Genomic DNA, 16,525 nt, shown 5'->3' with positions numbered 1-16,525 from the left:
CAGTAAGTACAATCCACTTTGTGAAATGTAACTGTTTTAAATTGAGCACTGCTAGAAAGCTGTCAGCGGAATGTTTCAAGGTCACAATAATTTCATTCAGAAATTTCTAGGTTTCAGTTGAAACATTGCTCAGTGTAGGGACTCATTCATGTATATGTAAAACTCAGTGGCATTTCTGTTTACTACATATGTAAATTTAAAGAAAAAAGTACCCTGGATGTCTCTGTGCTGTAAGAAGCTTGCAGTAGTGCTGCATATGTTGCCTGAAGATACTGATTAACTAATGGCTCCGGAAACTATATGTAAGAAAATTGATAGTCCAAAACTACTTTTTAATGAAATTTCATGGTAGACTACTAACCTGAACAAGAACAAAGTAGCGTTTTTTCCAGCGCTTCCAAACCTTCTGTCCTAGAGCATACAAATATCTGCAAAGGAAATAACAAAGGGAATGTTTTTCCATTAATGAGGAGCATGATATTAGGAGGACCCAATACAGATGAGTGTATTCATTTGCTCTACCTACTGAGCTGCTTCTTCGATGTTGTCACATTTAAGAAGTGATTTTTTCTTCTATTTACTCAGACCATAAATATGCAAAGAGATACTCCTTTTCACCCCAAAAAAGACAAAAAGCAGAAACAAAAGATCTCATGTTTGAGAAGACTAACCTGCTTATCACTTACATTTCACCAATTGTGTTTGAAAATAGAAAAAATAGCTTAAAGTAGGATACTTTTGACTACACAGAAATACTGAACGTTAGAAAAGTTAAACTCCCCAACACTTTTTTTTCCCATTTGTTTTCCATAGATTTGCTAGTGTTTCTCTAGTCTATGAGAAGTCAGTCACAGTGTCAGTTCAGGAAATGCTCAATAACAAAATTTCAGCATCCACACAAGATTAAATTTTTTCCCAGGGTAAACTAGCATTTCCCAAACTGAAGCATTTCACTATAGACTCTTAGATTCCAAAAACCTCCTTGTCACCTTGGCAATTTCCAGGCTTTGAATCAGACGATGTAATCAGGAGTATCAACCAGTGAGATGACAAAACCACAGCTGTTGATACTGTTTGGTAGCAGATGAAGCACCCTTGTTACCCAAGAAGTTGCAGCAAGTTTTATTGCACTATACTGACAGTTTTTTCTGTCACTGCATTCACATTGCACTGTTGTTAACAAAGACAGCAAGAGGAAAAGGATGAGCTATGGGACTGTAAAAGCAAGAGCCTACAAGTAGTAAGGATCTGCTGCTTAAAACCTACAGAGGAACAAAATATTACCTATGAGATGTCCCTTTTGGCTGGCCAGCTTCTGTCAAGGGCATCTAGTACAACTAGGTGGGTCAAAGGCAGAACAAAGATCCAAATTGTTCAGACCAATGAATGCTGGCTTCACAGGGCACTCTCCAGAGGATGCTGGCACATATATTACGGAGAAGTTATAATAACTAGGATTGGAGATGGTTGGTTGGATGACAGGTAGATGGACAGTGCCTTTGTGGTAAGAGGACAGGGTCTGCTGACCTCTACTTTCTGATCATTTCGGGGGCTTTGTTGCCCGCTAGTTTTTAACTCAGTTGAAAAACAGCAGTGAACTAACATCTCATGTGAAACAGGCAAGTAAGATATAGGCAAAACTTTTTTCCACCTGTCTTGGGCATCTACTCAAGCACATTCTTTCCTACTTCAGGTATCACAAAGGACAAATTTTTGCCTAACATGAATGTTCAGCATAATGCTTATTAATTGTGGTGGTTTGTCAGATTACGTTGTGGCTCCCTCATTACTACGACACTGGTATCTTGCCCTTCTTCAACTCCTGCTACACCTGTGTTGAAGCTCTGCCTCGCTTGGTTACTCTGCTTTTTATCTGTATGAGAGAGAGGACAATTGGCTTTGTGTACACAATTATCAGCTGATGTAGCTTTCTTTGAATAGTCCAGATCCTGCCACACTCTTTTTAACTTCTTAATTCTGTGATTATTATAAATTCAATGAAAAGAAAGGAGAGGAGTAAGGGTTATGTCAGAAAGGGTACCAAAAAAAGGGCCTACTAGGGTTTATTTGAAAGTTTATAATGTTTTGCAACTAAGCAAGCCTTTACCTCACAGAGTGATAGGCACATATTCCCCCACAAAATAAAAACTATTTTGCTTTTCATACATGTTCCAAAAGAGCCAGGCATGTTCCCTTAAATCAGAACATTTACTTTCCCCAAAGCATACCACATTGCTATTGACCTGTTAATCTCTTTACTATTGCCATAGGGTGGAGGAAGAATGACTGATGAATTTCCCTCAGCCTTGAAGATTAATGACCGGTGGGGAGAAAAGTAAAACAGTCCACAGGTGGCCTTTGGGCTCTCTCAGTCCTAAGCCTGACCTGTTCTTCATGGTGATTCTGCCACCGCATCCCTCAGAATATTCTGTAGGTTTCTCTGATGTGTGTCAGAGGACAACAACCCCATGGACTGTAAAGACCAACTGAGAATACACAGTCCTTGAATGCTACAGTACAAAGATATCCTATGTTCCCACTCTATCGGCATGTCTTAAATGACTGCAAAGGAGCCATAGACTAACAGAGGATTATTCTTGCTTGAGAATAATCCCGGTATCATCAGCGGCAAGTAATCCTTGTATCAGCAGCAGCAGTGACTTTACATTCTAACAGGAACATAGCAGAAAATGAGTAACCCAACCTCAGAAATATCAGGTTTAATTCATTCTTTCTCATTATTAACTGAGCCTGGTATAGAAAGGTGCTTTTAAAATAAGAGATCTTAAAAGAACATTTGTTATCAGAGAAAAGGTTGGTTGCTTTTTAAATTACATTTCATGTAAGATATACCACATATGGTCCTGCAGTACAGGCAGAACTATGACAAGTTACAGTAAATTCAAAATTATAAAGTAAGAATGCATACAAAAAAGAAATTAAATAGCAACATGCACTTTTTATTCCACCTATAAATCACTTCCAACTAAAGTGTTAAATAAGAGCTTCCTTGGGAAACAAAGGAGCGGAACATTAACTACCTAACTTTAAAATCCGCTGGTCTTAGGTAAGATTAGGTAACAAAGAAAATAGCATTCATGACACAAAGCTGGGATTTAGTATAGAAGTGCAAAACCTTGTGTTACTCGGTTTTACAAATCACTATAAACACACAGTTATAATCTTACGTTATTAAACCCTCTTGCAGTGCCATCTCTAAGAGTGACAGTTTTTTCCTAATGTAGAAAGTTTCAGCCATTTACAAGGGATATATCCTGTGCTCATCTTAAGTGTGCATGCTCCTGAAAGATGAGAAGATTAATTCTTACTCAAGAGTCTAGCATTTACACCCAGAAGGAGCCAAACATCCTAGACTTCCAGAATCCTCTTTGAACTTCTTTCCCATTTATTTTCCATTGAAAATGGAAAAATTTTCCATTTTCCAAAATTTTTCCATTGAAAAAAATGGGAAGCAAAGGACCTAAGACCCTGGTTAAATATGGACAGTAATATCTAGGATTTGCAGAAGCTGCAGTTGAAGTCTAGAACAGAAAAAGTCTACAAAAGCCAGTGTCCAGAACTAAATGACGCCTGGGTTTCACAACTGGAATAAAAAATTAATAGGTTAACAGATTCAGAAGTGAACTAAGTCATAGAGCTAAGCTGAAGGATGTTTTATTTTTAAGACGGGGAATTGCATCATTTTTCATGGGTCTCATGTGAATGTCAGTACCATAAACTAGAGCAGACCCTCATAGTCACCAACTCACAGAGCTGCAGCCCGCTATTTCTCTACCTGTATGTGTATCTGTATTCACCTACAAGCCCCACTCACTCCATCCAAAAAAATGTGCAGAAGATGCATAGCATTAGTTGTTCAGGCTATTTTAAACACCCTCAGCAGCAACAAGAAACACACAACAGTCATTCCTTCAAACACTGTACCTTTCTTTAGGTAAAATATTCTGTGCAACACAAAGAAGAAACTGATATTTAGAAGTAGGCAAGTCCATATTTCTAAAAATTAACCACACCATTTGCTATATTCTTCTCACTCTCACTGGGGCTCCAGAGTTGGGATAATCTAAAATAATTCTTGAATTATTACAGCTCAGTCATACACTGAGAAGGAAGACACTGAAATAGTTCCCCTCTTTCTGAGCACTGAAATAGTAATTGTTTATTACTAAATAGATTTATTTTGACTTCTCTTTAAGACCATGTTTGAGAGTGTTTAATGAGTAGACTGACAAGAATTTAGGAAAGATTGGCTTTCTGATGTACATAGAAACAGATATAGATGGCAGACTTTTATTCTGTAAAAATATATGAATATAATACATATGTATACTAACATCTATATCTGTACATGTGCACATTAGAAAGCACATTTATAGTTAGTATGTATATGCTCAGTTGCCTTCTTCAGTCTTTTTATATTATTCACATAATTTCCAGTAACTTAAGACTAATACACCTGCTTTTATACAGCAAATAGAAAATAGGACCTTGATCAAATGCGTTGAGTGATTAAGTGCTAACTCAATGTAAAGATTTTCTAACACCATTTTGTAGTAATATGAAAACGCAACCAAACATACAAGCCATGCACTTTCTTGAGACTTTTGCTCTTAAAAAGTTCTATAATTTTCTTCTCTTCAACATTATTTAATACTGCTTTCTTTCTCTTCACTCACTCCCAAATTAAAAAGTAAAAATCAGATTTATATGACATCAGAGCTTTACCCCATTATGCCTTACAATATGGTAGAAAAATAAACATTTAATATTTAAAGTTTATTTTCCTTGCAAACAAATAAAACCACAAGAAATTAATTTCTACTACAAAACGCAGAAACACCTGGATAAAAATGTTTTGTATATCATCTTGTCTTAGTCAGTATCATTTTCTCCTCTGGAAATAGAACAAACTGAACAACCATTTTCTTTAAAAATTCTGAGCATCACTGTATTTTAAATATATAAAGGTTGAATATTTTTCAAAGTGCATTTCCTTGTAATATAAAAATGCAAAACCATATTGCTAAATATTATAGTTCAGTTTCAATTATGTGACAGCATACACAGCAAAGAAGATGGCAGCTTATTTGCTCTAAGTCCATGCTGCGAGGGTGCAGGGTTCTACTTTTTGATGAAAAAATCAGCACTAATGAATAGCTGAAAAACATAATTGAGTGTGGAATACCGGAGCTATTCACTGCTGGAGAAATGAGAAAGGACTTACTACTTCTACAGAGATCATTTTTAGACCGGCCTTTTAATTCTAAGGAATGAAGCAATCTATCTACATCTTGAATGATAAATTCTCTACTTGTAAAAGGCTTCATTTATCACAAACAATGAAAAAAATACAGAAAGAAAAATCAATACGTGTAGCAGTTTAGTCCAGCAAAGGCCTTTCTTAAAGAGAAACCTCAGTCAAGGCTGAAAGAGCAATTAATGCAGTCTCAAAAATCTGGGCCACTCTGATAGAGTTCGGTTAACATGTGGCAGAAGTAATCATCCACTTGTGAAAATGATTTTCAGTTCATTCTCAAACACCTTTCAGACACTCATGATCCCATTTAACTGACAACAATACAGGCTATCTGTGGGCATCATTGCATTTGCTGTGAGAGCCAATGGGGACCAAATGCCCACAGGCACTTTCAGTCATCCCTGCCCGCTTGCATAAAAGGAATCTTCCTTGCACTGCATTCCTTCTTTTATTTAACCCCATAAGATTAAGCCATTTTTTTGTCTTCAGTTGAGGATGAGAGAGAGAACTGATTCAAGACAACAATATGACCCGGGTCATAAGAAACCTAGCTGTAAACATTCTCGGATTCATTTAGTACTCTCTGTGCTCTTGAGAAACAGAACTAAATAAGCCTTCAACAGATGGAATGAAAAAAATCAGCCTAAACTTCTACTGTAATTATGCCTGCTAAGGATAAAGAAATGTTGAAGAATGTCAAGTAATACAAACACCACAGCCACAGAAAACAGTTCCATTTATTCCAATGAGCAAGATACTTATAATACGATCAGGAAAACGTGGCTTTTTTTCCCCCCCTAAACAACTTACAGTATAAATGGTTATTTGTACGCTGGAAGATCAGATATCCCTAGATTCTTTAACAGTGATGTCTTACTGCACTCCAGAGCGCTTCAACATTTGTGAATATGCATGCCAGTACTTATGGAACCTGTGAAGTAACTGCAATGGCAACTTCAGAATTATTAATCCAATTTATGTCATATCATGAAACCTATTTGGTATGTGAAGTGGGAGTGTTTGTCAAGACAGAAGAACATCCTTTAGCCTTGAGAGAATTCCAGGCAACAAAAGAATGAAATCCTTCAGATGCAACATAAATGCAGAAAGTGCTCCGATTCTAATGTAATCTAATTGTAATGTAAACAGGTAATGCAGCACAACTGCAAAACAGCTGGTGCTGAGGAGCAGACATCCATTCTGTGTGCTTTTTGATGCCGGTTACTTTGGACTAGCTCTAGTCTGAACCCATGGACCAAATAGCTACAAGTGGTTGCAGCATATATGGGTGCACTCCTGGAGCTCATCTCTTGGTTTAATTTCATCTAAAAGGATAACAGTCTGTGAACACAAACTGTTCCGTGATGTGAAATAAAGCGTAGTAAGCAGGAACAACTAAGAGATTAGTTTTAAAAGTGAAAATCTGAATTTAAATGCTAATGTTGATGTAGTAGAAAAAGTTTCAACTGCACTGCTCTGCCTTGAGCATCCAGTTTGGCTGTGGAAACAGTTCTTTACATTGCCAGACCTTAAATCAACTCAGAAACATCCTGAGCACCCAGAAGCATCCGGGCATGCAACCTAGACATCTCTCCATGTCACTGGAAGTATATGACGCTGCAATTAGATCGAAAAACTGCTGACCCTTCTTCCAGCCAGGCAGTGATATTATTTGTGATCTAGAAAGCCTAAATGGCCGAGGACCTGTTAATATGAAACATCTACTTTTGTTTCTAGGTCATACACTGCCACTGATGGAATCAGTCAAAACACCCTGCTCAGTGTCACACTGGTATAAAACAAATCAATGAACTAAGCCGCCAACTGAAGCAACTCCAATTCTGGAGTCCAAGTGTTGAAAATAGCCCACTCTTGGGAAGAGTGGCAGAGCCTAGTAAGAGCAGTGAACTCTTTTAGGAATGATACTTGGCTTTGGTTATCTCTGGCTGGTTATGTATTTCTTTTCACTGCCTAGAAAGCTACTTTTGAATTTATGTAACTTTGATTTTGTAAAGAATACAGACCTCAATAGAGCCAATTTTGTATTTTTTTGGTAATAAAACATACAAGCAGAACAAGATGCATAGATTTCCACCTAAAGATTGTAAATTCTAAGTATTTCATAACATTTGTTGTCATTATCACTAGTGGGTAGTTTAAACTCCTTATGAATCAGTATAAAGAGGTACATCTGATCTAGCAAAGGTGTGACAAAATATCTTACAGCTGGTGTCCCTATTTGTGATTTGAAACAAAGCACAGAAATTATGATAATGAATTAGTCTAGCACTTTCCTTCAATTTGTGCACACAGAAGATATTTATTCAGAATGTTATGAAGTTTTGAAACTGTTTTTTAAAATTCTTGACAGCTGGATTTTTAAAAAATCCCTAAAATAATTAAATTAAAAACAATGTTTTAAAGCATCACCAAAGTTTTGAAACAAATCAGTTTAACAAGTCCTAACCTACCTATCAACTTCTTAATAGGAACATTGCTTGACACTTGAGTAGTGCTTTATAAACTTCGATGTAACTACTCCTCACAACACATCCAGTGAGGGAGGTTGGCATTATTATATTAGCTTCTGTAGGAGAGAAACCAAAGTGCAGAAAAGCGAGAACTGTTCGGAACCTGAGGTCCTAGCGCAGCAAAAGAAACATTCAGGAAAGCCTCACAGCAGCCCTTGTCTTCCAGACATTGGAAAATGCATTTCAGAAGCCTGTAAAGCTGTTCAGCCTTTTCACTCCATGTGTCAAAACGTGCAAATCATTCATGAATTAAAAAAATATAAAAGAAAATGTTCCAAAGGGAAGCAGCAAATTAAATATTTGCAGACATTGCAACTCCACTATGCGACTTTCAGTGTCCGTGTTTCCCTCGTACTTTGTATGGATCCAGTGTAAACTACTCAGGGCATATTTCATCTTCAGAGCTTTGCAAATTACCCTTTGGAAGCACCTTTCTGTCTCCATTGGCTATACCAGATCCCTACAGTGCCAAGACCCCAAATTCAGGCATTGCATTTAGTTGCCTAAAAATAGATGAAATGAAGGAGGCTTTCTGTACCTAGGCATCATAAAAAGGTAATGTGACATTCACAGAAAATGTTTGTTGTTTGCAGTCTGACAAAAGTACTCATTCTAAAGCACAATTCAGAATAATACATATTAGTTTGCTCTTTTCAGTCAGTGCTATGAGGTAAAGCTTCTGTGGATGCAATGACTGAACTCAGCTGATAAAGAACAGAGACTGTTGACTGCAAAGATTTCAAAATGCTTGGCACACCTGGTAGAAAAAAATTCTTTTTAGTTGTGCTACTTTCCAGTCCAGTGGAAAAGTGTTAGAGTGCAATTTAAACACCAGTGGGGAAAACGCAGTTGCCTTCTTGGATTTCATATACAATCTCTGAAATAGCAGTCTCTTCCCATGTTGTAGAAATAAAAACTTTTTATTGGGAACTATGTGATTGTCTTCTGGATTAGAATTTTGACACTTCATGCTCTCATACATTGGAAAACTCCCTTTTAATCTACCAGACTTCATGTAAACATTGGAACCAATGAGTACTTCTCTTTCCATCCAACATGAAACAGCAGAAAAACACATGATGCTGCCTGTATCAGCAGTGCAGATTATCTCCATTGCATCTCTAGCACCTCTAAGGAATGGAGGAACAGTGCCAGACACTAATTTCCATTCTCACACAGCAATGCAACTGTTATGGCTTGTTTCCATGAACTCAAATTAGTTACGTTTCATTGTGCATTTTAGGCATTCCTGGACAGGTTTGTGAAACAGAAATTCAATTGCATTCCATGGGAGTATACACAAAGAACCCTATCTGGCTCAGAAAGTCCTTACTCTGCAGATGGTGGAGTCTGAAAGAGTACTGAGACTACTCTTATAAACTTTCCCTGTCATCTGCTGCTGGCCACAGTGGTAGACATGATACTGGGTTAGATGAACATTTGGTCCAAGACAATAAGGCTAATCTAACATTCTGAGACATTCCGCCTTGGAAAACCTACCAGTGCAGAACAACAACTGTAGGTGATCCTTTCATCAAAAGTTAGAGTCAAAAAAGTACTTTTATACTCCTGGCCACCTTTTGATGACAGTACAGGAGTAAGAACAGGGAAGAAAGCTTTCATAGTATGACCCAGCCAATCAGTTCTCTTAAAATATCCATTTTAAGAAACTTTCCTACACAGAATACATGTAGCATTTTAAAGATGCCAAAGAAACAAAAAGACTTCTGACTCCGTGTCACTTCGGCTCTTCTGAAGAAACCTCCTCTGTGAAAGAACGTAGAAGTGGCCACCCAAAAGCACATTCAGGCCTGTACCCTACTCCCAACGGGATGCAGAGGGAAGCAGCAACTGGATGGAAGCATGCGGTTATACATCCCCAGAATTTTCTCCTATACTTATGCTATTATTGGCTCTAGGAGTTTCTTTATCTATAAGTGGTGTCTCTGTATTTACTACTTGTTAATGGATTTTTGTTTCAATGAACTTCCACAATGGCTTTCTCAACCCTTTTAAACTTTCAAAATCTACACCTAGTAGCACAGTTACACATCTCAGCTAGATGTTCCACATCACAACTGTGCCTAGAAGCAGCTCTTCTGGTTTGCTCTGAAACTGCCACCTACTAGTATTATTCAGTGATTGTCTTGTGGCACTGGAAGAGACAGCTTCCAGTGTACAATAACTTGCATTAGGACTGTTAACATGATTGGATGTTTACCCTTGGAAATGCCACAAGGAAGCAAACGATCTAAAACTGAATTCTGCAGGTGTTATTCTAGGAAACAATAGAAATGCATCGCTGAGAAATATATATCACCTTTGAGAAACTTCAGTATCCCTTCATGGAATTCAGAATTTTTAAAATGGATTAACATAATTAGGAAAAATAAAATTCCTAAAGAAATGTGAGTATCTTGAAAATGGTATTGTTTTGGGTGGTGGTTAGACAAAAACCAAAAGCTGGTATACAAGAAAGATATAAGCATATAACAACAGCACAGATTTGCTCTTTGTCAGATGTTCTTTACTGTAACAAATACGTAGAAAATAAAAACATTCAAATGCACTGTGCCTGCACTAGTTATTAAACTGGAGCTGATTCATGTTTGGAGCTGTAGAAGCAGGACTTCAGGCATACAGAATTTACCACCTGTGAGGGAGCATCAGAGCCATCTACTGGGGTCAGCCCATTCCTGCTGCACAGGATTGCTCTGAGAAGCAACTGTCTCCCCAGAATAGCAATACTAAAGTGATAGCCAACCGTAAAACTGCTGTTACATAAAAATAATAATAAAAATTTCCATAAAATCTAAGAGAAAATCTAAGTTGTAACACTGATGAACTGGACGTAAGGTTTGGTTTGAGTGGTTTCTCCTCACTTGAAGTTTTAGAAATACTTTTTTAAAAATGGCATTTTTTTGTATATAACACAAAGGGTAAAATGCCTCCTATGAGTGTTTTGGTGATCAATTTAAATGGAACAAAAATTATAATTACTCTTTTTAGTATCCCTCATTGATTACTGTTCAAATCTGAAACTGAGATTTTTCAATCCCTTTCCCCAAACAGAACTTCATGTGTATGTGTGTGTATACATATATTTAGACATACATGTGTATGTGTGTGTATACATATATTTAGACACACATATATAAAAGGACTCATATCCTGCTATAACTCAGTCAAGAGTTAAAGAGCAGAGTAGTTCCAGTGTCCCATAAACCTACTGGAATAGCTACCTCCGCTCTTCAAATATTTGATTTACCAAAATACTGTAACAGATTTTATCGGAATTTGCAGAACTAAATTTCCAACCAGGCTTTAATAACTCCCACATTAAATATCTTAAAACCTGCTTTTAAAAGAGACTATATACATACAGAGAAAAATTTCACGTTTATAGCTGCTAAGAAGCAACACTTGGACCCTTCTAAAAGTAACATGCAATTGCTTTATCTGTATTGGCTAGGAAAATATGCACTATTCTCAATTATAAAAGGTTTCACAACACAATATAAACAATCAAAAGTGAGTTTCATTTAGCTGCATTATAATCATATTCCCATCTTCTCCCTTAATTTAACCACGCTGCCCTCCTGTGGATGTCAGGATATGTATAATGCAATGGCCCACACTAAGAAAATGTAGTTCAAATTGATTCCTGCTACTTGTTTGTGACTGACTTGAAGAGGAAAGAAAATGCCACTGTGTAACCACAAAACTGGTTAAATTAAAGTTCAGGGCAAGGGCTGTTAAACTTATATTTGAAATAGTTTTAAAATGAATATTTTAAATAAGTAGAATGTCTTATTATTCCACAAATCATGTATATATGGGAGCACAGTCATACATATTAATAATACATTTATTCTCAAATTAGGGGAAGAACATTCATTGCATAACGACGAGTTACTTCATCTGTTGAAGTGCCAACACAGCTGAACACATATATTATAAAGATTATCCAAGCTCAAAAAGCATAGAAATCATTTGCAAAAGTATCAGTATTTGGTAAACTGCAAAAGTGCCAACTGGTGAAACTGCAACCTTTTTTTCCTGGTACAGAGATACCAAATACATCTTGAGGAATTATTGAGTCAAAAATATGTTACGCCTTTAAAGAAAAATATCAAAATGGTTTGGAAAAAAAGAATCTAAAATTAAGAAGAGGTATAATCAATTATTCAAAGAAATTATCTCACGCAGAAAAAAAATCTTTTTGATTAATTACATTTCCATAAAGTCTCTGTTCTAATAAGCTCTGTTACTATCTAACTGGAAATTAGTATTATGCACTAAAACATTATATAATTTGAGCTCATCTATACTCTGTTAGTGTTGTCAGATTTGTTAAATCATTGGTTTAAAACAGAGCAGTATGGAACAGATACCAAAACCACTGAAGTACAATAGCTGAAGTGACACAAGGCTGCTGTTTTTCTTCTAGACTAAATTTGTAAATGCTGACAAATTATGCTTAAACTCTTAATGATAAAGAATGCTTAAAAGTTCACTTTTCTTTCTGAAGGACTAGAATTTCTAAAAGCTACAAAAGGTAGAGTGATACTTTCTGATTCTAAAACATAATGATAGGAAGTAAACACTTTTTCTTTAGTATCTTTTTTGTCTTTAACTCAGAAATAAAAATGGAAAGTGAAATGCTAAATTTTAAATCAAGCCACTCCCTGCCAAAATATTTTATATATTATTGAAGAGACTGTGAAATAAATAAAAAGTCTCAGTAGAGCAAAAAACAATAAGAAATTATTTTGGACAAGACAAGACATTTAGTATAGTCACATGCTATTTTGTGCCAATTAATGAAGTTGTTAACATGCCGTATCAATAAAAAACAATTGACCTAAGTAGTGGGGCTAATTACATGAAATAAGATAATTAAATGCTTCTCAATATATAATAAAAAATTATGGCTGAAAGAGTTCCATAATGTTGTCTTTTTGTTTTCCTATTATCTGCTTTTCTGCCGAGTTTTAATCAGTGTATCTATATGCATAAAAGATAGATAGTGTCCAGATGTTAATGTGTTAGTGGCAGGAATCAGGTGTTCAATTAAAATTTATTGAGTGTGCAAGGAAAAAACCCAAGCCTTCCATAAAGTAGAATACACACAGCTCAATTAAAAATGAATGTAGCATTTGTGATTAAACTGAACACTCACATTCTATAATGGAAATAAAATCTTACATGACATATAATTACTTTATTAATCTTAATCATACCATAGTAATCTAGGGATCAGAGTTATCTTCTGTTTGAAAATGGATCCATTGCTTCTCAATATAAAAATTAATGGTAAAGATGCATTTACACAAATTATTGGTTCCTCTCCTCTGATGCAATTTTTTTTGGCATAAGCAGTGAATGAAAGAAAAGCAACTGTCACATTTTTGGAGATCTTAGTCTAGCATACTTTCTCAGCTACTGGCAATATTTGTTGTATTTAATATCAGCCCCAGTTGTGTTGCTTGCCTAACAACTCCAATTTTGTTTGAATGCATTCATTACTCAGAATGTGTTTCTAAATGGTTTGACTGAAAGATCCTTAAAAAGACATCTCATGTCCATGTAACATGGTATTGGTTCCCAGCCTTCAGCCCTTAACCTAAAAGGAATCATTCTGTAGTCTACATGTTCAGTCCCTTGCTTCAGATTTCAGCTTGCCCTTCAAAGCTAAGACTGACAGCCAGATGAAAAAGGGCTAGAGAGCCGTAAACAGTTTTAGAAAAGACACTGGCCATCAGAAGTCCAGCTGTGAGTGGAGAACATCCTCGGGTAGACTTCTCCACACCAGCACTACTACACACTGAGCTAAGTTACTTACACTCTTCTACTTAGTCAATGGCATGGTGCAGCCTACTTAAAAATTTGAACTTAAAATGGTTTCAGAATTTAAATAAGCTTAAAATATCAGTGGTCAAAATCAGAAATGGAGGAACACACGATAAAAATAGTAACTTCTAAGGTGTAGCATTCGCTACACATCAAGGTGCCACGCTTAGATCATTGGTTGGCCCGGACCAGGGAAAGAGACAGATAACACACACAGTGTGAGCGCCAACTTCCCCTTTTATTGCGCAGTTAATTCCTTTTATACTAACAAGGGGAGGTGGGGTTACAGGTACATCACAAGGCTGCGACTAACCCTCTAACTTTCCGTGACAACGCGAGATCTTCCGAACGCCGACCCCTACACTAAGGCACTGATTTACTGAACAAGGGTTACTAGTTTTGTATTTGGGAATCTGTTCTCTCACCAGAACTATATAGCTTCTCATCTTTGGAATAAACTTTGAAGAAAAGCAGATGGCAGTTTTGGGCTGGCAATCTTCTAACATTACCAGAGGAGCTCTCCATCTGGTAAAGCAAGGGAATTTGGTCTGACCCTGATGGAGACTTAGCAGTGGAACTCAAACCTACACCTACCACACCACTTCCCCTGCCAATTTGTCCCTGGTTTACTCCGTAAAAGCAGCATGAAAGATAACTGAAGAGGTCTTTTCTGTCTCTTGCTCCAAGACAAACAAACCATGCACAGGATCTGACATACCACTTCATATGCATTTTTCACCTACCTGATTTTTTTTTTTATCATTTATGCATAAAGTGAAAAAAAATCCCACAGGTTACAAAAAGACAAAGCCGTACTACATTGTTGAACAGACACGAAGTTAATTTAGGATGGGATTAAATTAAAACAAGTTTGTGACAGTAAGGACGCTAAAAAGATTATTTTAGTGCAGGGTGAATTCTTCATTACAGTTTTTATTTAAATAAAAAGATAGAGTGAGCTAATCGTGCAGAACTCTGTATGAAAGCACTGCTACACCACTGACATTGCAGAAACCACCAGCCTACCGAGGTGATGCTGTCACATTGTTTATTCAGGGTTGTGAGATGTACTCGAGGACCCTGACAAAATGGTACAGTATGGAACTGCCAACACATTTGTGTTGACAATTAACAGGATGTGGACTATTTAAAGGGAGCTGGCTGTGACAAATATACTATTTGGACAAAATACCAGTAGTGCAGGGCCATAGGGACTCTGTTACTGTGTCAAAATTACATGCAATACTGTAATCATTGAAATTATACTACCGTGGAGAAAAAAAACCCCACTATATTGAATTTACAAAAAGTTACCTCTGCCTTTACATCCAGTATGGTGTTAAAATAATTTCTGCCCCTACAGAATAGTGTATTATAAATTGGAATCCACCCTCAGACACAGTGTAGCTCAACTGACCTTACAGTTTAGAACTGAGCCAGCATTCCGGCACATACAGAGGATTAGATTGGTTATGTGCAATTAGCATTTAACACTAATTTTGCTGTTATAAGTGCCTTTGATTTTGTATGGGTTTATATTCCAAAAGACAAAAATAAGGTGAATTTTACCCTCCTACAATAACATATGGACAGCACAAGTGACAGAAGGACACAACAGGCAGGTGGCATGCCCCCATCCTTGCAGCTAGTAGTACTGGCACTCTCTGTATAGAAATAATGCCAGGCCATGCCAAGCCATATGCAATGTCAATGTATGTCAGGTGGAAATAACGCTCCTAAATTCTATGTCACAGATTAGTGTATGGTACCAAGAGACAAGTCAGATCACCTGACAAGAAAGGCTAACAAATAAACTGCATCTTTCACCTGCATGATATGTGTACTGTGCTGATTTGTAGTAGAAAAAAGCAATATAAACAAAATCTAAACCAATTATTTCAATGATGTTTGGTGTCACAGTCTGGGAAAATGAGAATGTTGCTTAGGTTACTATGTACAGTAATAATGTTATGAATATCACAATCAGTTACATCTTCATTACTACAGACTCATGCATGTAAGGGAAGTTTCCAGACAACTTTTGAAAGGAACTCAGATGGCAAAAAATTTTAAAATTATAATAATAATAAAAAAATACAAAATAAATATATATATTCTACTATATATAATTTTGGAATAGGTTATGAAGCAGGGATACTTGCATGTGATTTCATTCTAAAGATACTGTCAGCAATATTTTGGATGTATTTACAGAGTAATAATTTTTTTCTCAAGTTTTAAGCAAAACTAAAAGTCAGACATTGTTCTGAATAGTACTTTTCCAAAGCTATGGGAACTGTGTAACAATAGCATGAAGAAATTTAAGCTAAAGAAGCCAACCTGAACTTCAAGTCAGACCAGGGTCTCCTCAATTAGAGTGTAGACTTACTAGGAAATTCCCACTGCTCTGAATTTATTACTGCAGATTTTAGAACACCTCTGATGTGACAAAATTTAAACTGTTCATCATTTATTGTAATAAAAATAAGCAGCCTACTCTATGCTCTCATTTTAGTAAGACAAATGATGCATAGGAAAAAAAATGACCTGCCTATATTGCACTTCAGGTACATGTAGTGACTAAACTGCTCAGATCATGATCTTCCATGTGAGGACCTAATAAGACATATTTGTCTACAACATAACGTTTTTTTAATATTACCTTCAATCCACATAGCACTGAATGGTCAACCCATCCATTCTTCTTATCTTGAATATGAAAAACACTTAAAAGTAAATTAAACTTAAACCAAAGTTCTTACTTAGTGGTTTAGAACAAAAGCCAGTTACAAATCACACTAAACTTTAGATTTTCTCAATTCCTCACCCACGATTTAATGAACCTCTGGTCTATTTTCAGTTA

The 16,525-nt window shown here is 36.4% G+C and overlaps 1 protein-coding gene across 6 annotated transcripts in view; it reads right to left on the bottom strand.

The window, feature by feature from the left end:
* Positions 1–16,525, bottom strand: part of CADPS2 (calcium dependent secretion activator 2) — a 330,722-nt gene that overhangs the window by 121,257 nt on the left and 192,940 nt on the right. For all 6 annotated transcript variants that reach the window (XM_075024996.1, XM_075024998.1, XM_075024992.1 and 3 more), the window contains exon 9: positions 362–428. In XM_075024996.1, coding sequence (XP_074881097.1) covers positions 362–428 — 67 coding nt within the window. The remainder of the gene's footprint in view (positions 1–361; positions 429–16,525) is intronic.

Source organism: Buteo buteo, chromosome 4, assembly GCF_964188355.1.
Source record: "Buteo buteo chromosome 4, bButBut1.hap1.1, whole genome shotgun sequence".
NCBI lineage: Eukaryota > Metazoa > Chordata > Aves > Accipitriformes > Accipitridae > Buteo > Buteo buteo.
The sequence above is the reverse complement of the archived record's forward strand: the minus strand, read 5'-3'. Positions and strand labels throughout refer to the sequence as shown.